The 25,124-nt window shown below is 36.8% G+C and overlaps 1 protein-coding gene across 1 annotated transcript in view; it reads left to right on the top strand.

The window, feature by feature from the left end:
• The window catches only part of DPY19L2 (dpy-19 like 2), a 94,700-nt gene that overhangs the window by 55,351 nt on the left and 14,225 nt on the right, over nucleotides 1–25,124 (top strand). Inside the window, exons 16-17 of the mRNA XM_081243908.1 lie at nucleotides 2,087–2,133; nucleotides 20,474–20,498. Of these exons, the coding sequence (XP_081100034.1) occupies nucleotides 2,087–2,133; nucleotides 20,474–20,498 (72 nt within the window). The remainder of the gene's footprint in view (nucleotides 1–2,086; nucleotides 2,134–20,473; nucleotides 20,499–25,124) is intronic.

Genomic DNA, 25,124 nt, shown 5'->3' with positions numbered 1-25,124 from the left:
TCTTTCAAATATAAAGCACATTGAAAAAAGCCGGATCCATTTTGAGACATGAATAGGAGAAATTTGTATAGTCATTAAAATATCATTCTCTACTGTTCACTGTTTTCACAAAAAAACAAAATGTTATCACAGTAGAAGAAATAATGTTTAAAATACCACTGGAAGATTTTCTTGATCTGGGAGTAGTTTATCCAAAAGTCAGGTTAAAGACAGTGGGTCCTCAGTTTTTAGCAATTTTGAACCATCTTTATTTTTATTGTTTAAAAGTTGTCCTGCCTTAAGTCAGTATGTATTTTATGCTTTTAAGCAGATAGCAATAACATGATTTCTCTACTGTCATACGAAGTGTGGTTCTGTTGAAGCCAGTGTTTTAAATTTAAAGTCAAGTTGTCTATCTTCCCTATGTAGTTCCAGTTCCCACATTTCTCATTCCTTTGTTTTAACATAGAAGATGAATAATTTATGAGTGAGAAAGGCATCTCCCTGTACATCTCTGTTGTTTCACCCTTGATCCAGTTCCTTAGGGACCACGTGGAAAGAGTCAGGATAGATACAAATGGGTAAACTACACACAAGTTTGCTGCTTTCCATTGCTTTGGCCCTACTTAGCTCAAGTTGCATATTTTCTCCACTAGCCTATTTCTCTATTCCATCATGGCAATTTGTGTTATTCTTACAAGGCTCCACTTGGGGGGGACTAATGCAAGAATTAACTGTTCAGTGGGGAGATATCTAGAACAGGAGAAAATGATAACTAGATATACTATTAACTATTTTAAAAATAAAGATACAAGATCTAAGACTCATAAACATCATACTAGCCCCCAAACGTACCACAACTCAAACCGTGCACGTGCAGTAGCAGGCACATGCATGCATGCATGCATGCACGCACGTGCGCACACACACACACACCCATCCCTGCAGCCATTAAAGCTTAACTCCTTTCTGCATCCACATAAACACCTCAGTCTTTAATTGTTCTATTATGGCTTATTTTCCACCTCAGGGCTACTTCTGATGTTCATTTAACTTTTCACTTGTGTGAAATCACTTCTGAGAAGGAAAGGAGGAAGGCATGTCTAGTATGATTTCCTGTAACACTATTGAATCTTAGACTCCTATAAATGCATATATTCGATTATCTATACCTTTGAATAGGCTTTTGCTTGCCAAAAAGACTGTTAATCTCATTTTCATTATTTGAAACATTTGTCTGTGCCAGATGCCCTTGAATCAATGAGAGAAGTTAAAAATTCTAAACTTAGATTTAACATTAGAGTCGAAATTTTATTACATATTTTTTTCAATGTTTATCTGTGAGTTATAAGCCACATATCATGCAGAGTGCAAAATTTTTAAGTTCCCTGTAAATTTCTTAAGTTGTGTGTAATTGCTGCTAAAGCCTCTTTGGCCAAAGTTAGCTTCCACATTTTTTGCCTTCACTCCTCCCTTTCTCATCATCATCTGGTACAGTTTCTTTCTTTTTTTTTTTTTTTTTTTTTTTGGTTGAGCCACACATAGTCATAACCACTGGACCACCCAGGGAAGTCCCATTTTGATAAGTGCTCTTAAGCCTTCTATAGCAGTCACTTCAGGCTGAGGTAGATCAGGGAAGCAGGTACGCCATAGCTAATTTTATAATAATCAGGAGTTTGAGTGAAGCAGGCATATAGACTGTGTAGATAGAGAGAAATTCCTAATTCGCTTAGAAGGTCAAGATAAAATAGTCTCTGAAAGTACCTGGAGGAAGCTGCCTCCTTTGTGGAAAGCAATCCCCCACAACCCACCTGCCACCCAGTAAAATATAAACTTAAACACTGGTAAGAAGTTATCCACATATAAAAAGCTTAGAATTTTAGAGCTGAAAGGTTTACTCCAATACTTTTTTTTTTTTAATAGAAAAGGAGGTTACAACTTCAAGAAATTATTTGCCTGAGGTAGCGCTGGAACTAAACTGTTTCTGAGGACTCATTTTAACAATAAAAATACTTCTTTATAGTGGGGGCATTTTTGTTAATTAATCAGGACATTTTAAACATCATTTAATTCCTTAGAAATTTCATTGATTTGATTCTATTCACAGGCTTTTCGTGATATTTTATATGTCTTATCTGCAAACACTTATCTGAGGTAATTATTTCATAGTTGTTTTTAAACCATACTATATTCAGTTATTAAATAACTTACTGTAATATCAGTTTTCCAAATGAATATACATTAAACTTAAGCATTATGATTACAACAGGAAACATGAACCAAGCTTAGATGTCTTCTTAAAAAAAAAGACCAAATGTATTATTCTTATGGCTGTCTCTCTTGTATGCATTTGGACTTGTTTTGAAGGATTTATATTTGTTAATTAACTCAAAGTTTAAATTGATTTAGTTTAATTTTAATATACCACTACAATTTAAAGTCAGTAAACAGAAGTAAGCTAAAGTTTTATTTTGGCAATTCTTTTTTTTTTTTTTTTAACTTTCAGAGAAAGCATAGTTGTTTTTCTGAATATTCATGAAATAACTTTTCCTACATTATTGTTAAAACTGCTTGTTTTATTGCATTTCTTTGTGGGTTTATTAGTCACTAGAATTATGGGATAAACAAATATGAGCAAAATATAACTCAAATCACACATTGCTATAGGACATGAGAATTGTGAAGAAAACTTCCTTCTGAGGAAAATTTTACCTCAGATTACATTTTATATTTGTAGATAAGTTCATTAGATGGATTATTTTTAATAAAATTTATTTTAGGACAGTTTTAGATTTACAGAAAAATTCTGAAGATAGAATAGAGAGTTTCCATGAACCCTGTACCCCGTGCTTATATTTTCAGTAAACAGTTTTGTATGGTAGCCAGAAGAGCTAATTAGAATCTTATGGTTGAAATGGTAACATCTTGTTGTTGAAATTGTTTCCAAATCAAAAGGGTTAGTAGATCCACTCTACTTTGTTCTGGTCGGATGGAGCCCGGGGGAACATGTCTTGACATTCTAAAAAGAATGTTTTTAGAGCCCTGAAAACTGTTCACTTAAGGAATGCATGAAGATACCTGGGATATTTAATTGGATAATAGAAGATTGAGGGGTACATGGCAGCTGTCTTCAAACATTTGAGAGAGTATAATGTGGAAGATGACAGACTTGAGGGAGCCAATTGGTGGAAGGAAGATAGTTAGCTCAAAGTTAGGAGGTCTTTCTTGGTGATTACATTCCTGAAAGTGATGGCTATGGGCAGAGTGGCCTTTAAATCACAAAAATAATACAGTTGACTGTTGAACAACATGGATTTGAACTGCATGGATCCACTTATTTGCAGATTTTTTTCCAATAATAATAAATACTACACTATTACTAGATCTGTGGTTGGTTGAATCCCAGGATACGGAGGGACCAAGTATATGGAGGGCCAACTATAATTTATACTCGGACTTTCAACTGCACCCTTCACCTCCATGTTGTTCAGGAGTCAACTATATGCTTATAGTAATACAATCAGAAAAAATAGTATATCAAGAAGAAAGGAAATGCTCCCCTCTCTTAGATGTACTCCTCAATTAGTGCTGATTGTAAGTGGCTTTGTATGTATCATTCCAGAAAACACTTCTGAAAACCCAATGTATTGTTTAAATGGTATTATTCTGTAACTTTTATGTACCAGCGTGTCTTGGGCATCTGCCTAGATCTTCCTCATGCTTTGTAGTAGTCTCCACGTTTTATTGTTCAGCATCATGAGTGACTATCATGTAATTAGCCATTCCCACATCAGTGGACATTTAGATTATATTTATCTTTTTGTCATAACAACCAGTGCTATGAGTAATTAACATCCTTGTACACATTCATTTGAACACTTATTTCAGTATTTAGAATATTTAATATTTGAAATATTTGATATGGGACTGCTAGACCATAAGGTATGAATTTTTATAATTTGATGGATACTGAGAACTTATAATGGTGAGAGTGTCCATTTCTCTGCATCTCCATGAACACCACTGTTATTAAACTTTTAACATTTTCTAACTGATAGTTTTTTTGTTGTTTTTGTTTTTTATTTATTTATTATTTTTTTAAAATTAGTTTCTGCTTTATAACAAAGTGAATCAGTCATACATATACATCTGTTCCCACATCCCTTCCCTCATGCAACTCCCTCCCTCCCACCCTCCCCATCCCACCCCTCCAGGCGGTCACAAAGCACCGAGCTGATCTCCCTGTGCTCTGCGGCTGCTTCCCACTATCTATCTACCTTACGTTTGGTAGTGTATATATGTCCATGCCTCTCTTTCGCTTTGTCACAGCTTACCCTTCCCCCTCCCCATATCCTCAAGTCCATTCTCAAGTAGGTCTGTGTCTTTATTCCCGTTTTGCCCCTAGGTTCTTCATGACATTTTTTTTTTAAATTCCGTATATATGTGTTAGCATACGGTATTTGTCTTTCTCTTTCTGACTAACTTCACTCTGTATGACAGACTCTAGGTCTATCCACCTCATTACAAATAGCTCAGTTTCGTTTCTTTTTATGGCTGAGTAATATTCCATTGTATATATGTGCCACATCTTCTTTATCCATTCATCCGATGATGGACACTTAGGTTGTTTCCAGCTCCGGGCTATTGTGAATAGAGCTGCAATGAACATTTTGGTACATGTCTCTTTTTGAATTATGGTTTTCTCAGGGTATATGCCCAGTAGTGGGATTGCTGGGTCATATGGTAGTTCTATTTGTAGTTTTTTAAGGAACCTCCATACCGTTCTCCATAGTGGCTGTACCAATTCACATTCCCACCAGCAGTGCAAGAGTGTTCCCTTTTCTCCACACCCTCTCCAGCATTTATTGTTTCTAGATTTCTTGATGATGGCCATTCTGACTGGTGTGAGATGATATCTCATTGTAGTTTTGATTTGCATTTCTCTAATGATTAATGATGTTGAGCATTCTTTCATGTGTTTGTTGGCAGTCTGTATATCTTCTTTGGAGAAATGCCTATTTAAGTCTTCTGCCCATTTTTGGATTGGGTTGTCTGTTTTTTTGCTATTGAGCTGCATGAGCTGTTTATAAATTTTGGAGATTAATCCTTTGTCAGTTGCTTCATTTGCAAATATTTTCTCCCATTCTGAGGGTTGTCTTTTGGTCTTCTTTATGGTTTCCTTTGCTGTGCAAAAGCTTTGAAGTTTCATTAGGTCCCATTTGTTTATCTTTGTTTTTATTTCCATTTCTCTAGGAGGTGGGTCCAAAAGGATCTTGCTGTGATTTATGTCATAGAGTGTTCTACCTATGTTTTCCTCTAAGAGTTTGATAGTTTCTGGCCTTACATTTAAGTCTTTAATCCATTTTGAGCTTATTTTTGTGTATGGTGCTAGGGAATGATCTAATCTCAAACTTTTACATGTCCCTGTCCAGTTTTCCCAGCTCCACTTATTGAAGAGGCTGTCCTTTCTCCACTGTACATTCCTGCCTCCTTTATCAAAGATAAGTTGGCCATATGTGCGTGGGTTTATCTCTGGGCTTTCTATCCTGATCCACTGATCTATCTTTCTGTTTTTATGCCAGTACCAGACTGTCTTAATTACTGTAGCTTTGTAGTATAGTCTGAAGTCAGGGAGCCTGATTCCTCCAGCTCCGTTTTTCGTTCTCAAGATTGCTTTAGCTATTCGGGGCCTTTTGTTTTTCCAAACAAATTTTGAAATTTTTTGTTCTAGTTCTGTGAAAAATGCCATTGGTAGTTTGATAGGGATTGCATTGAATCTGTAGATTGCTTTCGGTAGTAGAGTCATTTTCACAATATTGATTCTTCCAATCCAGGAGCATGGTATATCTCTCCATCTATTTGTATCATCTTTAATTTCTTTCATCAGTGTCTTATAATTTTCTGCATACAGGTCTTCTGTCTCCTTAGGTAGGTTTATTCCTAGATATTTTATTCTTTTTGTTGCGATGGTAAATGGGAGTATTTTCTTGATTTCATTTTCAGATTTTTCATCATTAGTGTACAGGAATGCCACAGATTTCTGTACATTAATTTTGTATCCTGCTACTTTACCAAATTCATTGATTAGCTCTAGTAGTTTTTCGGTAGCATCTTTAGGATTCTCTATGTATAGTATCATGTCATCTGCAAACAGTGACAGCTTTACTTCTTCTTTTCCAATTTGGATTCCTTTTATTTCCTTTTCTTCTCTGATTGCTGTGGCTAAAACTTCCAAAACTATGTTGAATAAGAGTGGTGAGAGTGGGCAGCCTTGTCTTGTTCCTGATCTTAGTGGAAATGGTTTCAGTTTTTCACCGTTGAGGACAATGTTGGCTGTGGGTTTGTCATATATGGCCTTTATTATGTTGAGGAAAGATCCCTCTATGCCTACTTTCTGCAGGGTTTTTATCATAAATGGGTGTTGAATTTTGTCGAAAGCTTTCTCTGCATCTATTGAGATGATCATATGGTTTTTCTCCTTCAACTTGTTAATATGGTGTATTACATTGATTGGTTTGCGTATATTGAAGAATCCTTGCATTCCTGGGATAAACCCCACTTGATCATGGTGTATGATCCTTTTAATGTGCTGTTGGATTCTGTTTGCTAGTATTTTGTTGAGGATTTTTGCATCTATGTTCATCAGTGATATTGGCCTGTAGTTTTCTTTCTTTGTGACATCCTTGCCTGGTTTTGGTATCAAGGTGATGTCGGCCTCGTAGAATGAGTTTGGGAGTGTTCCTCCCTCTGCTATATTTTGGAAGAGTTTGAGAAGGATAGGTGTTAGCTCTTCTCTAAATGTTTGATAGAATTCACCTGTGAAGCCATCTGGTCCTGGGCTTTTGTTTGATGGAAGATTTTTAATCACAGTTTCAATTTCAGTGCTTGTGATTGGTCTATTCATATTTCCTATTTCTTCCTGAGTCAGTCTTGGCAGGTTGTGCATTTCTAAGAATTTGTCCATTTCTTCCAGGTTGTCCATTTTATTGGCATAGAGTTGCTTATAGTAATCTCTCATGATCTTTTGTATTTCTGCAGTGTCAGTTGTTACTTCTCCTTTTTCATTTCTAATTCTATTGATTTGAGTCTTCTCCCTTTTTTTCTTGATGAGTCTGGCTAATGGTTTGTCAATTTTGTTTATCTTCTCAAAGAACCAGCTTTTAGTTTGGTTGATCTTTGCTATCGTTTCCTTCGTTTCTTTTTCATTTATTTCTGATCTGATCTTTATGATTTCTTTCCTTCTGCTAGCTTTGGGGTTTTTTTGTTCTTCTTTCTCTAATTGCTTTAGGTGCAGGGTCAGGTTGTTTACTCGAAATGCTTCCTGTTTCTTAATGTGGGATTGTATTGCTATAAACTTCCCCCTTAGAACTGCTTTTGCTGCGTCCCATAGGTTTTGGGTCGTTGTGTCTCCATTGTCATTTGTTTCTAGGTATTTTTTAATTTCCTCTTTGATTTCTTCAGTGATCACTTCGTTATTGAGTAGTGTATTGTTTAGCCTCCATGTGTTTGTATTTTTTACAGATCTTTTCCTGTAATTGATGTCTAGTCTCATAGCATTGTGGTCGGAGAAGATACTTGATACAATTTCAATTTTCTTAAATTTACCGAGGCTTGATTTGTGACCCAAGATATGATCTATCCTGGAGAATGTTCCATGAGCACTTGAGAAAAATGTGTATTCTGTTGTTTTTGGATGGAATGTCCTATAAATATCAACTAAGTCCATCTCGTTTAATGTATCATTTAAAGCTTGTGTTTCCTTATTTATTTTCATTTTGGATGATCTGTCCATTGGTGAAAGTGGGGTGTTAAAGTCCCCTACTATGATTGTGTTACTGTCGATTTCCCCTTTTATGGCTGTTAGTATTTGCCTTATGTATTGAGGTGCTCCTATGTTGGGTGCATAAATATTTACAATTGTTATATCTTCTTCTTGGATCGATCCCTTTATCGTTATGTAGTGTCCTTCTTTGTCTCTTCTAATTGTCTTTATTTTAAAGTCTATTTTGTCTGATATAAGAATTGCTACTCCAGCTTTCTTTTGATTTCCATTTGCATGGAATATCTTTTTCCATCCCTTTACTTTCAATCTGTATGTGTCTCTAGGTCTGAAGTGGGTCTCTTGTAGACAGCATATATATGGGTCTTGTTTTTGTATCCATTCAGCCACTCTGTGTCTTTTGGTGGGAGCATTTAGTCCATTTACATTTAAGGTAATTATTGATATGTATGTTCCTATTCCCATTTCCTTAATTGCTTTGGGTTCGTTATTGTAGGTATATTCCTTCTGTTGTGTTTCTTGCCTAGAGAAGTTCCTTTAGCATTTGTTGTAAAGCTGGTTTGGTGGTGCTGAACTCTCTCAGCTTTTGCTTGTCTGTAAAGGTTTTAATTTCTCCATCAAATCTGAATGAGATCCTTGCTGGGTAGAGTAATCTTGGTTGCAGGTTTCTCTCCTTCATCACTTTAATTATGTCCTGCCACTCCCTTCTGGCTTGTAGAGTTTCTGCTGAGAGATCAGCTGTTAACCTGATGGGGATTCCCTTGTGTGTTATTTGTTGTTTTTCCCTTGCTGCTTTTAATATGATTTCTTTGTGTTTAATTTTTGACAGTTTGATTAATATGTGTCTTGGTGTATTTCTCCTTGGATTTATTCTGTATGGGACTCTCTGTGCCTCCTGGACTTGATTAACTATTTCCTTTCCCATATTGGGGAAGTTTTCAACTATAATCTCTTCAAATATTTTCTCAGTCCCTTTCTTTTTCTCTTCTTCTTCTGGAACCCCTATAATTCGAATGTTGGTGCGTTTAATGTTGTCCCAGAGGTCTCTGAGACTGTCCTCTGTTCTTTTCATTGTTTTTTCTTTATTTTGCTCTGCATCAGTTATTTCCACTATTTTATCTTCCACCTCACTTATCCGTTCTTCTGCCTCAGTTATTCTGCTATTGATCCCATCTAGAGTATTTTTCATTTCATTTATTGTGTTTTTAATCGATGCTTGATTCATCTTTAGTTCTTCTAGGTCCTTGTTAACTGTTTCTTGCATTTTGTCTATTCTATTTCCAAGATTATGGATCTTGGAAATAGAATCTTGGATCAGCTTTACTATCATTATTCTGAATTCTTTTTCAGGTAGACTGCCTATTACCTCTTCATTTGTTAGGTCTGGTAGGTGTTTATCTTGCTCCTTCACCTGCTGTGTGTTTTTCTGTCTTCTCATTTTGCTTATGTTACTGTGTTTGGGGTCTCCTTTTTGCCGGCTGCAGATTCGTAGTTCCCGTTGTTTTTGGTGCCTGACCCCAGTGGCTAAGGTTGTTTCAGTAGGTTGTGTAGGCTTCCTGGTGGGGGGGACTAATTCCTGTGCTCTAGTGGTTGAGGCTCGATCTTGTCTTTCTGGTGGTATAGCTTTGCTTCCACCATATGTCCCAGGGTTCTATCGGTCCGTTTTTTTTTTTTTCTTTCAATAATTACTTTCTAATTTTAATAACGCTACTATATTTCATACTTTATTCTATTTTACTTTACCTGCTCTTTCTTTTTTTCCTACTTTCCCTTCCTCCCTCCCTCCCTCCGCTCCTCCTTTCCTTCTTTCTTTTTCTTTCCTCCCATCCACCCTTCTTCTTTCCACTTTCTCTTTCTTTCCTTCCTCCCTCCCTCCCTCCTGTCTTTCTTTCTTTCCTTCCTCCCTCCCTCCCTCCTTTCTTTCCTTCTTTCTTTCCATCCTTCCTCCCTCCCTCCCTCCTTTCTTTCTTCCTTCCTTCCTTCCTTTCTTCCCTTCTTCCTTTCTTTCCTTCTCTCTTTCTTTCTTCTACTAATTCTTTCTTTCTACTTTTTCTCCCTGTTATTCTGAGCCGGGTGGATGAAAGGCTCTTGGTGCTGCAGCCAGGAGCCAGTGCTGGGCCTCTGAAGTGGGAGAGCCAACTTCAGGACACGGGTCCACAAGAGACCTCCCAGCTCCACATAATATCAAGCAGTGAAAATCTCCCAGAGATCTCCATCCCAACACCAGCACCCAGCTTCAGTCAAAGACCAGCAAGCTACAGTGCGGGTCACCCTATGCCAAGCAACTAGCAAGGCAGGAACACAACCCCACCCATTAGCAGAGAGGCTACCTAAAAACATAATAAGGCCATAGGCACCCCAAAACACACCACCAGACGTGGACCTGTCCACCAGAAAGACAAGATCGAGCCCCGCCCGCCACGGCGGCCGAGCAGACAAGCCTCTCGGGCTGGTGTGTGCCTGAGGGCACCAGTCCTCTGTGCCAGAATCTCTCCGCTTTGCCCTCCGCACCCCTGTTGCTGTGCTCTCCTCCGCTACTCCGAAGCTTTCCCCCTCCGCCACCTGCAGTCTCCGCCCGCGAAGGGGCTTGTAGTGTGTAGAAACCTTCCCCCCTTCACGGCTCCCTCCCACTGGTGCAGGTCCCGTCCCTATCCTATTGTCTCTGTTTATTCTTTTTTTCTTTTGCCCTACCCAGGTATGTGGGGAGTTTCTTGCCTTTTGGGGGGTCTGAGGTCTTCTGTCAGCGTTCAGTAGGTGTTCTGTAGGAGTTGTTCCACGTGTAGATGAATTTCTGATGTATCTGTGGGGAGGAAGGTGATCTCCGCGTCTTACTCTTCCGCCATCTTCCTCCAGGGGCCCACTGATAGTTTTTTAAAAAATAACTCATCTTACAAGTCTTTGCCAGTGACGTTTTACATCTTTCCATATGTCTGTTGGCTATTTACGTTTCTTTTTGACCATTTGAAAATTGATTTGTGGTGTCTTTTTATATTATAGACAATAATCTTTTGTCTATTATGTATATAACATAGTTTATTCTAGGATATCAATATATAGTTTATTAATGGTCATTGCTTTATAGAAGTTTAAAATTTGTATACAATCACAACTGTACACTTGCTGTGTTTTCTGTGTTAATTTCTGTGCTTAGAAACACTTCACATCAAAATCATAAAAGTATTTCCCCATATTCTCTTTCATAGTTTACATTTTTTGCCAAATAAATATGTGTATATATAAAGTATATAATACAATGATTTGATATACATATATGTTGTAAAGTGATCACCACAACCAAGTTAATTAACACATCTAACACCTCACAGAGTTACCTTATGTGTGTGTGAGAACACTTAAGGATTACGCTTTTAGCAAATGTCAAGTATATAATGCAGTATTATTAACTATAGTCACTATGCTGTACATTGCTTCCTCAGAATTTCTTCATCTTATAACTAAAAGTTTGTACCCTTTAAAGAACATCATGTCATTACCCCCAGTCCCCAGACCCTGACAACCACCAGTCTATTCTCTGTTTCTGGTTTGACTTTTTTTTGGTCTTTTTTAGATTCCACATGTGAGTGATACCATAAAATATTTGTCTTTCCCTGTCTGCCCTGTTTCACATAGCGTAATGCCTTCCAGCTTCATCCGTGTAGTTGCAAATGACAGGATTTCCTTGTTTTTTATGGGTGAATAATAATCCATTGCATATATGTGCCACATTTTCTTTATTCATTGTTGCCCTAAAACAAATGGACTGCCAGATATTTCTCCAAGAAAGATGGGTTTATTGGTGGTCAGCAGAGGATTGCACTTTGAGGTTTACAACCATGGTGAGCCACATGCAAGTCCCTACACAGCAAGGAGAAGAGAACACTTTCATAGAGGGGAAAACGAAGTTGGGAGAGCTATAGTAAACCAAAAGTCCATGGCTTTTCATTGGCTGAATCCTTGCCAGGAAAGAAGAGGAATCCTTCTTCTTCCTGTTGGACTCTGCTGTTGTTACAGGGCATGAAAGTTCCCCCTTCTTTTCTCCAACTCTATTTAATTGAGATTTCTATTTATTAATTTTTTTTTACTTTCCCCCTTTTGATCAAGACCTTTCTCTGAAAGCATCATTGATCAAGAGTCAGGTTTTCGGGCTTCCCTGGTGGCACAGTGGTTGAGAGTCCACCTGCCGATGCAGGGGACACGGGTTCGTGCCCCTGTCTGGGAAGATCCCACATGCCGCAGAGTGGCTGGGCCCGTGAGCCATGGCGGCTGAGCCTGCGCGTCTGGAGCCTGTGCTCCGCAACGGGAGAGACCACAACAGTGAGAGGCCCACATACCGCAAAAAAAAAAAAGTCAAGTTTTCTAGTTTCAGCAGCTTTTTGTCCCTCAGTGCCAGGAAGGACCTTTCCTGAGTGTAGTGTCTCACATCAGAGGAAAAGTGCACAGATTGGAAACCTATTGCGGTCACATGCAAGTAACAAGGAGGGGTGGGAGGGAGAACTCACAGGCGCTTTTTTATCTAAAGTTCGTATGTTATCAAGATACTAAATATCTGTGATCATCTGAAGTGTTATATCATCCTTAAAAGTTTGATGACAAACTTCCAACAGTCCTGGCCTGAATATCCTGGGAAAGCTGTCTCATCAGATGTCATCTACGTCAATTCTGAGAAATCTCTACTTTCAAGTCACCAGATGATATGCAAGTCCAGTCAGGGTTCTGTACTTTCTTTAGGTGTGTCACATGAATCCAAGAGTCTGTTCTGATAGGGGCCCTTCCAGCAAGGTTGAAGAGAGTTCTTCTAGATGTGTCTCTTCCAATAGGTAAAATCTCCAGGTTGCAAGGTGTGATGGTTAAGGTTTTTGTCTCCCAAGAGTGCACTGTGAAAAGATTGCTCTAATAAAACATGGTTATTTTATTTTATTTTTTTAATGCTAATGTTACAGTTTAATGAATTGTTTAGTGCTTTACATAATTGATCTTGTCTAATCTTTGTAAAAAAAGTCAGCAAAGTAGACATTATTAGCCCATAGTACAGAAGATAACACTGAGAATGGGATTCTTCTACTCAACTGGCAGGTGGAGATTGAGTTTGATGCCAGATCTGACTACCGAGCCAGTGATCTTAACTCTTCACTCTGCTGCCTTTCACAGCCATGTGCTTGGGACTTCAGTTCCTACTTCTTATCTTCACTTCTTAAAAGCAGTCCCTGGGTTTTCAGCTAAATCCCACAGCCAAACCTCTGGTTGACTGAAAAAACAAATCAACCAACAGCCAATGGGAAATCATCTTGCAATAGGCCAACGGAGATCTTGACAGGCATTTCATCCAAGAATGAAAAATAACCAAGGGTTGTAAGAATTGGATGTCAGCAACAGAATGACATTTTGAATTGAGAGAGTGATTTTAGTTTCTTCATGGCATAATGGTAGAAATTATTCTTAAATAGAACACCTCCTAAGATAATATAGGTCAGTAGTTTTTTGTATTCAGGTTTAAGTGCTGCGGGGAAGGTGCCAGGCGACCATCAAGCATATGACCTGAAGCCATCTCCCCACATCCCTTCACAGTAACACTCTAATACTTGGTGGCTGTAAGGCACTTTTAATTTGGAATCTAAACAATGTCCTTAACAGAAGCCTGTCTTATTTGCAAGGCTCCCTGAAGAAGACAGTGGGTGAACTGCATGCTGCCAATTCTGCTTCTGTGGTCACAGCCCAGACCTTGCCATAGCCTGAAACTGCTCCTTTTAAGAAATCCCACCTGGTATCCACATGCTTGCATTCCTCTTCTCCCCGCTCACTAAATCTGTTTGTTCTTCAGCTGCCTCAAGGCACCAAGATGTCAACTGCTGTAATCTAATCAGAATTCCTGGTTTGCTTTCTGACACAGCCTGGAATCCATGGTCAATCTCTATTATGGTTTCTTATTAAGAATTCTCAACTCCCTGGTTTTTCCTCTGCATACGCTCTATGGTTCACACCTCTCTGTTGGTCTAGCAGTCTCCACTCTCTTCTGCACAGTAGAGATGATTACATAACCTTAACGAATGACAGTAACTCCACCAAAAGAGCTGGTTCCTGGCAACTTCTAAGGCTACCCGTGCGACACTTTAGGTCTGTTATTTTAGGTACCTTTCTTTCCTGCTCCCCTTTGTTGGCTGTTCCTGACTTCACATCTCTCCTTTAAGCCCATTCCCCCAAACATGGTTATTTTTAATAGAAGCAATTATGCCTTTGTGATATTGGAGTATCTCTCCCTTTGTAAGCTGTAAGTCAAAAGAAGCAGGAGACAAGTGCCTTGAGAATCCCGTGACTCTCTCACAGGGTGAGAGTTCCAAAAGTGGTGGATCTAAGATTTAGAAGGACCAACAGCAGTGCTTTTAGAAATACACCATTCATCCATCAGCAGACACTTAGGGTGTTTCCATATTTTGGCTATGATGAATAATGCTGCAATGGACAAGAAAGCGCAGATATCTCTTCAGGATATGGATTTTTATTCCTTTGGATGCGTTCCCAGCAGTGGGATGGCTTGATCATATGGTAGTTCTATTTTATTTTTTTGAGGAACCTACATACTGTTTTACACAATGTTATTATACCAACTTACATTCCCATCAACAGTCCACAAAGGTTCCCTTTTCTCTACATCTTCACCAACATTTGTTATCTCTTTTCTTTTTGATAATAGCCATTCTAATAGACATGAGGTGATATCTCATTGTGGTTTTGAATTGCATTTCCCTGGTAATTAATGATGTTGAGCACATTTTCATGTACCTGTTGACAATTTATTGACAATTTATGTATATTCTTTGGAAAAATGTTCAAGTTTTTTGCCATTTTAAAATCAGATTTTTTTTTTTTGCCATTTAGTTGTATGAGTTCCTTATATATAGATACTTCAGATATTAACCCCTTATCAGGTACACAGTTTGCAAATATTTTCCCCCATTCTATAGGTTTCTTTTTCATTCTATTTCCTTTTTGTGCAAAAGCTTTTAAGTTAATATTGTCACCCTTTTTTTTTCTTTGAAATTCTTTTTTTTATTTAACAAATTTAATCAGTTATACATATACATATGTTCCCATATCCCCTCCCTTTTGCATCTCCCTCCCGCCTTCCCTATCCCACCCCTCCAGGCGGTCACAAAGCACCGAGCTGATCTCCCTGTGCTATGCGGCTACTTCCCACTAGCTATCTACCTTACGTTTGGTAGTGTCACCCTTTTTTATTTTTGCTTTTGTTGCCTGTGCTTTTGGTGTCAAGTCCAAAAAAGTCATTACCAAGACCACTGTCAAGAAGCTTTCCCCTTTGTCTTCTCATAGTAGTTTTATGGTTTAAAGTATTAAATTTTTTTTTTTTTTTTTTTTTTTTTTTTTTGTGGTACGTGGGCCTCTCACTGTTGTGGCCTCTCCCGTTGCAGAGCACAGGCTCCGGACGTGCAGGCTCAGCGGCCATGGCTCACGGGCCTAGCCGCTCCGCGGTATGTGGGATCTTCCCGGACCGGGACACAAACCCGTGTCCCCTGCATTGGCAGGCGGACTCTCAACCACTGCGCCACCAGGGAAGCCCTAAAGTATTAAATTTAAGCCTTTCATCCATTTCTACTCTATCTTGGTGAGTTGTGTAAGACAAGAGTTAATTTCATTCTTTTGCATGTGGTTGTCCAGTTTTCCCAACATTATTTATTGAAAATGCTGTCCTTTCTCTGTGCATGTTCTTAGTGCCTTTGTCAAAGATAAATTGGCAATTTATGCATTGGTTTAATTCTGGGTTCTCTATTTTGTTCCATTGGTCTTTGTGTCTTTTTTATGCCAGTCTCACACTGTTTTGGCTACTATAGCTTTGTAATATAGTTTGAAATCAGGAAATCTAATACCTATAGCTTTGTTCTGCTTTTCTCAAGAGTATTTTGAAAATTCAGGGTCTTTTGTGGTTTCATATGAATTTTAAGATTGTTCTTTCTATATGTGTGACAAATGTCATTGGAATTTTGTTAGGGATTGAATTGAATCTGTAGATCACTTGGGGTAGTATGGACATTTTAACAACATTAATTTTTCCAAACCAAACGCATAGGGTATCTCTCCATTTAATTGCATCTTCTTCAATTTCTTTCATCAGTGTCTTACAGTTTTCAGTATACAAGTCTGTCTCCTCCTCAGTTAAATTTATTTCTAGGTACTGCAAACATGGACAATTTTATTTCTTCCTTTCTGATTTTGATGGCTTTTGTTTCTTTTTCTTGCCTTATTGCCCTGGCTAGGACTTTTAGTACTGTGTTGAAGATAAATGACAAGAGTGGGCATCCTTGTTTTGCTCTCGATCTTAGAGGAAAAACTTTGAGCTTTTCACCATTGAGTGTGAAGTTAGCTGTGAGCTTGTCATATATTGCCTATATTATATTGTCTATACCTAATTTGTTGAGAGTTTTTTTTTTGTTTTTATCATGAAGGGGTTTTGGATTTTGTCAAATGCTTTTCCTGTCTCTATTGCAATGAGCACATGATTTTTATCTTTCATTCTGTTAATGTAGTGTTTCACATTTATTGATCTGTATATGTAGAACCATCCTAACATTGCAAAGACAAATCCCACTTGACCATGGTGTATGATCCTTTTAATGTGATGTTGAATTTGGTTTCTACTATTTGTTAAGGATTTTGGCATCTGTATTCATCAGGGATATTGGCCTACAATATTCTTTTATTTTTATTGTCCTTGTCTTACTTCAGTGTCAAGGTAATACTAGCCTTGTAAAATGAGTTTGGAAGTCTTCTTTTCTCTTAAATTTGTTGGAAGAGTTTGAGAATGATTGGCATTAATTCTTGTCTAAATGTTTGATAGAATTCTCCAGTGAAGCCATCTGGTCTTGCAGGGTTTTTTTGTTGGGAGACTTTTGATTACTAATTCAATCTCCTTACTAGTTTTAAGTCTGTTCAGAGTTTCTATTTCTTCCAATTCAGTCCTGGTAGATTGTATGTTTCTAGGAAAGTATCCATTTCTTCCACGTTGTCCAATATGCTGGTTTATGATTGTTTATACAGTTTCTTATGATTCTTTGTATTTAGTTGTAATGTCCTCTCTTGCATTTATGATTTTCTTTATTTGAGTCTTTTTTTTCTCAGTTCAACTAAAGGCTTGTCAATTTTATCTTTTCCAAAAAAAAACCCTCTTAATTTCATTGATTTTTTTCTATTATTTCTTCTCTCTATTTCAGTTGTTTCTTCTCTGACGTTTATTTTCTTCCTTCTAATTTTGGGCTTAGTTTTTTCTTCTTCTTCTAGTTCCTTGAGGTGTATAGTTAAGTTGTTTATTTGAACTCTTTCTTTTTTCTTAATGTAGGCATTTATTGGTATAAACTTCCCTTTAGAATTGCTTTTGCTGCATCTCATAAATTTTGGTATGTTGTGTTTCCATTTTCATTTGTTTCAAGATACTTTTTGATTTCCTTTTGATTTCATCTTTAACCCATTGATTGTTCAGGATTATATTTGTGAATTTTCCAGCTCTCCTATTTCTAATTTCCTACTGTTGTGGGCAGAAAAAATACTTGATATGATTTCAATCTTAAATTTGTTAAGACTTGTTTTGTGAACTAACATGTGATTTATCCTGGAGAATGTTCCATGTGTGCTTGAGGACAATGTGTGCCCTGATGCTATTGAATAGAATGCACTGTGTATATACTTAGGTCCAGTTAGTCTAAAGTGTAGTTCAAGTCCAGTATTTCCTTAATGATTTTTTTTGGATAGATAACATCTATCCAATGTTAAATTAGGTATTTAAGTCCCCTGGAATTATTGTGCTGCTGTCTATTTCTCCTCTCCTATCTATTAATATTTGCTTAATATAGTTAAGTGTCTTAATGCTGGGTGCATATAGATTTAGAACTGTTATATCCTTTTGATGAAGTGACCCCTTTATCATTATATAGTGACTTTCTCCTTTGTCTCGTTACATTTTTCAACTTAGTCTGTTTCACCTGATAATATATTAATATATATATATATATATATATATACCCCTGCTTTCTTTTCATTTCCATTTGTGTGGAATACCTTTTGTCATCCCTTCACTTACTTCATGTGTATCCTTAAAGCTAAAATAAGACTCTTATAGGCAGCATAATTGGGTCTTGCTTTTTATTCATTTAGCCACTCTATATCTTTAGATTAGAGAATTTAATCAATTTATACTTAAAGTAATTATTGATAGATGAGGACTTATTTTTGCCATCTTGTTTTCTTTCTGTTTTGTAGTTTCTTTCTTCCTCTCATGCTATCTTCCTTTATCACTTGATGATTTTTCGTAGTGGTACGCTTTGATTCCTCTATCTTCTGCGTATCTACTATAGGTTTTTACTTTGTGGTTATCATGAGGCTTACATAATACATCTTATAGTTTTGAGTCTATTTTAAGCTGATAACAACTTAACTTCAATTGCATATAAAAATTCTTTTTACTTCCCTTGTTCCCATTTTATGCTTTTGATGTCACAGTGTGGATCTTCTTATATTGTGTATCCATTAATAAATTATTGTAGCTATATTTATTTTTAAATGCTTTGGTCTTTTTGTCTTTATACTAGAGTTAGGTGATTTACACACCACTACTACAGTATTAGCGTATTCTGAATTTGACTGTGTAGTTACTTTTACTAGCAAGTTTTATACTTTCATGTGTGTTCATGTCACTAATTAGTATTCTTTCGTTTCAGCTTGAAATGACTCCCTTTAACATTTCTTATAAGGCAGGTCTAGTGATGATGAACTCCCTCAGCTTTTGTTTGTCTGGGAAAGTCTTTCTCACCTTCATCTGAAGGACAGCTTTGCTAGGTGAAGTATTCTTAGATGGCAGATTTTTTATTTGAGCACTTTGAATATCCCACTTTCTCCTGGCCTCCAAGGTTTCTGTTGAGAAATCTGCTGATAGCCTTACAGGGGTTCCCTTATATGAGATGATTTGCTGTTTTCAAAGTTCATTTTTTGTCTTTGATTTTGACAGTTTTATTGTAATGTATCTAGTGAATTTAGGAAAGGTCACGTATGAGCCTCCTGTACTTGGATGTCCGTATCTCTCCCCAGAGTTAGCAAGTTTTCAGTCATTATTCCCTAAATAAGATTTCTACCCTGTTATTTATATGTTTATTCATGGACATTTTAATCTGAACACTCAAATCTTTCTTTAGCTCAGGGGATAGTTATTCTCTTTTTTTTTTTTTTTGCTTTAGCCTCTCTTTTTTGAACATATATTATTGCTTTTATCATATTTTTTATTTCTTTTTTTCTTATGTTCCCAGAGAATTCTATGATTGGGTCTTCAAAATGACCAATTTCAGCTGTGTAAATTCTGCCATTCAACCTTCTTTTGAGGTTTTAAATTAGGCAAATATGTTTTTTTCATAATTTCTGAAAGCTCTTTTTTACTGCAGCTTGTTTTAATTGAATGGATGAAGAATCCTCTTAGACTTCTGTGAAGATAATAATTGGAATTTTCATTTAATACTGTCTGTTATTCCTTATACTGAACACTCTTTCTCGAGTGTTCAGTTCATTTGCTCATTTATCTTGATGTTTTTCTTTCATCCTATTTGTGTCACATGATTTGGTTGTATACTGATAGTCTGAATTAGTTACTAGATTTATTTGTATCCATACTTACTGGTGGGATCATTGGTGATTATAATACTTACCTACCAGGCCTCTCCCTTACATGGCAGTAGCTCACTATAGGAGTCTGTTGTGACTGGCAGATTTCAGGACATGTGGGAACCCATCCATTCACCCCCACCTCCACCCTTGACTGCATAAACTCAGGAAGGACTTGCAAGGTTGGCAAAATAATTTGGTGATTTCACTACTATTCTAAGAGGCCTTCCCTCCACTACTCTTCTTAAAAAAATCTCTGGATCTGTGTGTGCCCCTGAACTTCCTTATACTTCTTACTTTCTTATTTATACTGTCTTACTTCTCTCTCCAACCCCAAAATCCATATGAGAAGGCCTCTTATCCTGCAAAGACTGAAATATTCAGTCTTTACAATGGGCAATAAAATAAGCAGTCTTGTGTCTCTTGTCTGGATCTAACATAAACTTTATGAGGATAAGAACAGTATCTATTCTGTTCACACTGTGCTCACTGCACAGTGCCTGGAACACAGTATGTATGCCATAAAAATTTAGTAAATTTTTAGACATAAATATTTAGAAAATTTGTTAGACAACTTTTGTGGAACTAAAAATATTTATAAGCTTTACCTAGTAACTTTTATTCTAGAAATTTATCCTAAGGAAATATTCAGAGATGCTCACAGTGTTTTAAGTACAAGGATGTTCATGTTAGTAATTGTGAAAAATAAAAACAACTCAAAAGTCACAGCAGTGCTTATATAAAGCATTATATATTCTGTATATGGTTGAATATTTAATAGATATTCTTTTTATTCATTTATCTCTCGAGATACAGTTTTCGGCAATCAGTAAAACCCATTTTATCTTAACCAAAGAACAGCATTTTGATATACTTTAAATAGAATGACTATTAATCATGCCTTTTAAATTACCATAATTTTTAGTAATATTATCTGATAGCTTTATTTATGTATATATTTATTTATTTAGAATATAAGAACAAATAAATGGAAGTTCATTTTGATGTAATCATAGTATAATGGACAGTCAGTAAATAGAGAATATTTTTGTTTTATTCCAGAAAACAGCTCCTTAAACATGGTGAGGTAAAACTTTCTTTTTAACCTCTGCTAAATTTGTGTATTATATTTTAGTTCAAGGATAATTCACAAAGGTATAACTCTGCTGTTGATACACCAACATCAGTGCTTAAGTGCTTCAGCACTGGTAGTAAATTTCTGCTCATCCTTCCCACTTTTTAATCTGCTCTCAGTTTTGAACAGTAGTAAGGACTTGACAGCCAGAAGTCTGATTTATGACCATAGAGTATAATTAAATTAAATTACCTTCCTTCATTCATTCAACAATAACAAACATTAATTTCTAACCCGCTGAGCTAATCAGGTACAAGCCATCAGGGTAGGTACTCGTGGCCCTGTGACTGGTGGGTTTTTGCCACACACAGACCTGATGGTCAACCGGTTACAAGCTTAGCTGTGTTATAGGATATAACAGATGGTATAGCGATGTTCCTGCCCTCAGATATGTCTAATTTTTCAACAGAGAGCAAAACAAGATAGCCTTTCTTATGGTGCTAAATTATTTTGTGACATACAAGAGAAAGACCATCATGGGCTAGAAATACAATTTCCTAAGTAATAGAACTTTGAGTCTTAAGTGGCAGGTCAAATTTACAAGAGAGGGCAACTGAATTTGAACTTAATAGGAATAGTTTATGATGATAACTAATATTTTTTAAATAGTTACTATGTGCCATGCACTGTACTGTTTTGATTCTCATAATAATATTCCCACTTTGCAAATAAGAAAATTATGTTAATTAAATGATATTAGATGTTACAGAGATAAACACTAACATTGAAATGATTTAAATCAGTAGAAATTTAATTATTTGCTCGCATAAGGTTAAAACCAGAGTTCCTGACTAGCAGGTAGTTCTCCAACAAGCAGTATTTGAGGGACCCAGACTCCTTCCATCTATGGCTCTGCCATCTTCAATATGTGGTTTTCAGGCTTGATGTGTACAAGGCAGCAAAGGAGAAAGAACATGGAAGATTGTCCACTGGAGGCTTTGTAAGGCTGGAAAAGATAGAGGCACATCACTTCCTTCTCACAGCCAGAACTCAGGCACATAGCCACACCTGACTGCCAGGGAGGCTGGGAAATGGAGTCTTGCTGTGTGTTTAGGAAAAAGAGCAAAGGGATCTCTGCCAAGGACTAGAGACCTAGAGAAATTAAGTAGTTTACCTAAGGTCTCACAGCTAATTTGCAGTAAATCTTGCATTTAACCACTAGCAATCCATTTCCAGTGCTCTCAGAGGAGTAGTCAGCACTTACCGCTTCCTATGTGCAGGGCATTTTGGGGGAAGTTGTTTGATAATTTTATTCTCACAGCAACCCATTGACAGTAAGTACTATTATTTTTTTTATTTTACAGATGAAAAAAACTGTGGCATAGAGAGGTTAAGTATTGATAACTTGCCTAAGGTCACAAAGCTAAAGTGGCCTTAGCTTTGTAGAGCCAAGGACTATGAACCCAGGCAGTGTAGCAGCATAATCCATGCTGTTGGCCATTCACTCTGATACCGCCTAATGTGAACTGTTTCTATGTAAATCAGGCATGTCACATTATCCAGCTTTACTTACTAGTACACATTCGTACTTCATATTTTATCATACAATATTTAAAACCCACCTCTTTTTAGAAATATAGTATTCCTTAAGTTTCTGCCTCTCTTTCTCACATAGTTTGCTACCTTCTCATTGTCTTTCATTTCTCCATTTGTCCTTGTTTTGCCCATCTTTCTTTTTTCTATTAATTCTGAATACTTATCAGTTCAGTCTTTATTATGTGCCTACTATACTCCAGGTTTCTGCTTTTATGGAATTTAAGGTATAGTAGAGGGAAAAAAATGTGACCACATAATTATATGTGCAATGACAAAGGAAGATACAAAAATAGTACAGAAGAAGTGATTAAATCTGTGTTTGGAAGGGATGGGGTAGTTAGGGAAAGGCTTTTCAAATGACTATAGAGGAAGAGTTTACCAAAGTCAAAGGATGCACATGTGCAAAGAAGACAGAAGGTAATAAATTTATCCAGAGCTACAGGCAAATCAGTGTTGCTGATGCATAAAAAAGGCAAGAAGATGGGAAAAGAAAGCGTTCAGACTATGATGCCTTTGTATGCAAAGAAGCTCGACTTCATTCTGGACTTTTTTGTTAAGTTGGAGATGGTATGGTCAGATCTGAGTTTCAAATACTTTAAGTCTGTTGGCAGTAAAGAAGATGTTTTTTTGAAAGGCAGTAAGAAGTCAAGCTGACCAAAAAAAGGACAGTGATAGCAAATCTTTTAATTTTTTCAAACTAAAGAGGGTATGCTAAACTCCTGATGTATAGAGATTTAAATTTCTAAAAATAGTAGGTCTTATGGAAGGAGATTGTAGATTTCTGAGCAGTAGCAATGAAGTGGCTCCTAATCCCACTTCCACTTGTGACTCACACTTGATAAATATCTGTTTGGTTTGGGATGGGACTGTTTTCACCTTAGGGATGATAGGGTGTGAGAGGCACAAACCCTGATTCACTCTGAATGTGATATGATAGCAAAAGATTGTACATTCCAGCTTGTTTCAAAATTAGGTGAGGATCCCTTAGGATAATTTTTTCACTGGGGGGTAAGTTCTAAATTCCTTGCTTTGTGCTAACCCTCTGAATCAGGGATAGTCTGCAAACCTCAACTCACTAAATTAACCCCTACTGGCATGATATTGATTATTAAAGTTTGTTAGATTAATGGATACTGTTGTGATTTTTCCTCATAATTTAATGTATTTGTGTTTTATTTATTCCATCAGATTTGTTTCTTTTAGCCAACTTTTTTATGTTATGGGCTTAGAAATTAGTGAAGGAGTGCCTAGTAATACACAGGAAAGAAAAGAAGGAAAGAGATTTAGGAACAATATTTAGTCCCAGAATGTCCTAATACTATGAAGAACTGGTGAGAAGATTGGCTAGGGAGAGAGAACATTCAGAGTATTCACTCCTGAATATTCTTTTGACCCACTCATATCTCATTTTGTCCATGACAGAAAGTCCTGCATCAGCCTTCACTTTTTTCTAATCCCTAGTTTATTATATTATGTGATTAGTTTATATTAGATCCTTTATATTTGAAGTCTGTTTAGTTTATGTTTTCTATTATAAACAAGGTTTTTCTATTACTTACAGCCAAAGAGCTTTCTGTGACATACAGCTGAAGGCATCTGAACTTATATAGAGCTATTCAGTTGAAGAAGTGAAATGATATGGAATTTGGGGGAAGAATGACTTCTTTTGAGAAACTGATATTGAGTGACATATTTTGGGAATCTGCACACTTCTGTATTCACAGACTAATAGAACTATGTTGTTGAATAGTTTATTGTTTGGAGAGAAAGTATAGGGTAGTAGTTAAAGACAATGACTCAGAAGCTAGACTGGACTCAGATCTTTGTTCTTCCACTTACTCAGCGTGTGATATTGGCTAAGTTATTCTACATCTTTTGGGGAACAACAAAAACAACAACAATCATAATAGTACTTATCTTCATATGGTTGCTATGGGATTATATGAGTTACATGTAAGGTCCTTACAATAATGCCTAGTATAAGTTAAGCATTGTGTAAATATCCACTTTGACAGTTAGTGTGCCTTCTGGATCAAAATTTCAGATCTAATATTCTGCTCCCTGTTAACTGTGCCAGTGAAGGGCATCTCTTTAGCATGCTCTCAAGATATCTTCACACTGTCCTGTGAGGTAGTTTTGACAGGAACAACTCGCTATTTGGACTGGCTTTAGTTAGTCCTTGCTTGCTTTCTTCTTGGTAGCTGCTACCTCACATTTTACCCAGTTGGGCTCACTTATTCCAAAGATGAGTAGTAAACAGTTTCCTGAGCTTCTCTTCCTTCCTTCCAGCCTCTAAAAAATGTTGTGAGAATTTTCCTAGTAATTTTTATATGGCAAGAGGTACCAGATTGACAATGGCATACATACAATAGTGGTTTTTGTACTATACTTTTGGACTGTAACCTTCTGTCCTCCACTTGGTAGTTAAAAAGAAGGCTGTCTTATAGAATAGAGGATAAAATAACTATGGCAAGAGAGCTTTATGGAAAGTCGTAGCCCAAGAGTAAGTGAATGCTTAGGAGAATTTGGGTGAGAATAGAAAACAAACATAAGTGATGCCATTTGGGTTAGCTATTCTGTGTCATCCAGCCACAAAAAGCATCATTCAGGGAAGACAAGGTAATGGTGGGGATCTTTCAAGTCTCCATATGAAAACAGAGTCCTTCCTTCAGCCTTTAGATGATAGAGGAAAGTCAAGGAGTATTACTACCTTGAATTTGATTTTGGTCATGTGAGAAATTGTTGCTAAAGTAGAAGTAACAGAAGTTAGGGGAGGAAATGATAGTGTCATCCTGTGGCTCAAAATAACCAAAGGAAGGAATACTGGGAGAATTCAGATGTGCATTTGTATTGATTATCCGTTATCTATGATGGTCTGTTTCTAGATGCCACATTTTAAGAAGATGACGGACAATCTGTACCACATTCAGAGCAGGGCAACCAGAATTATGACAACACACAACTAATAATTGAATTTTTCTGAATATTTACTCTAAAGATAGAAAGCTTTCTAAGGTTGAAGGTGGGAATAATGCAAAGTCA

The sequence above is a fragment of the Mesoplodon bidens genome (genome assembly GCF_964165515.1).
Source record: "Mesoplodon bidens genome assembly, chromosome: 9".
NCBI lineage: Eukaryota > Metazoa > Chordata > Mammalia > Artiodactyla > Ziphiidae > Mesoplodon > Mesoplodon bidens.
Note: the sequence above shows the minus strand (reverse complement) of the source record. Positions and strands in the feature narration are given on the sequence as shown.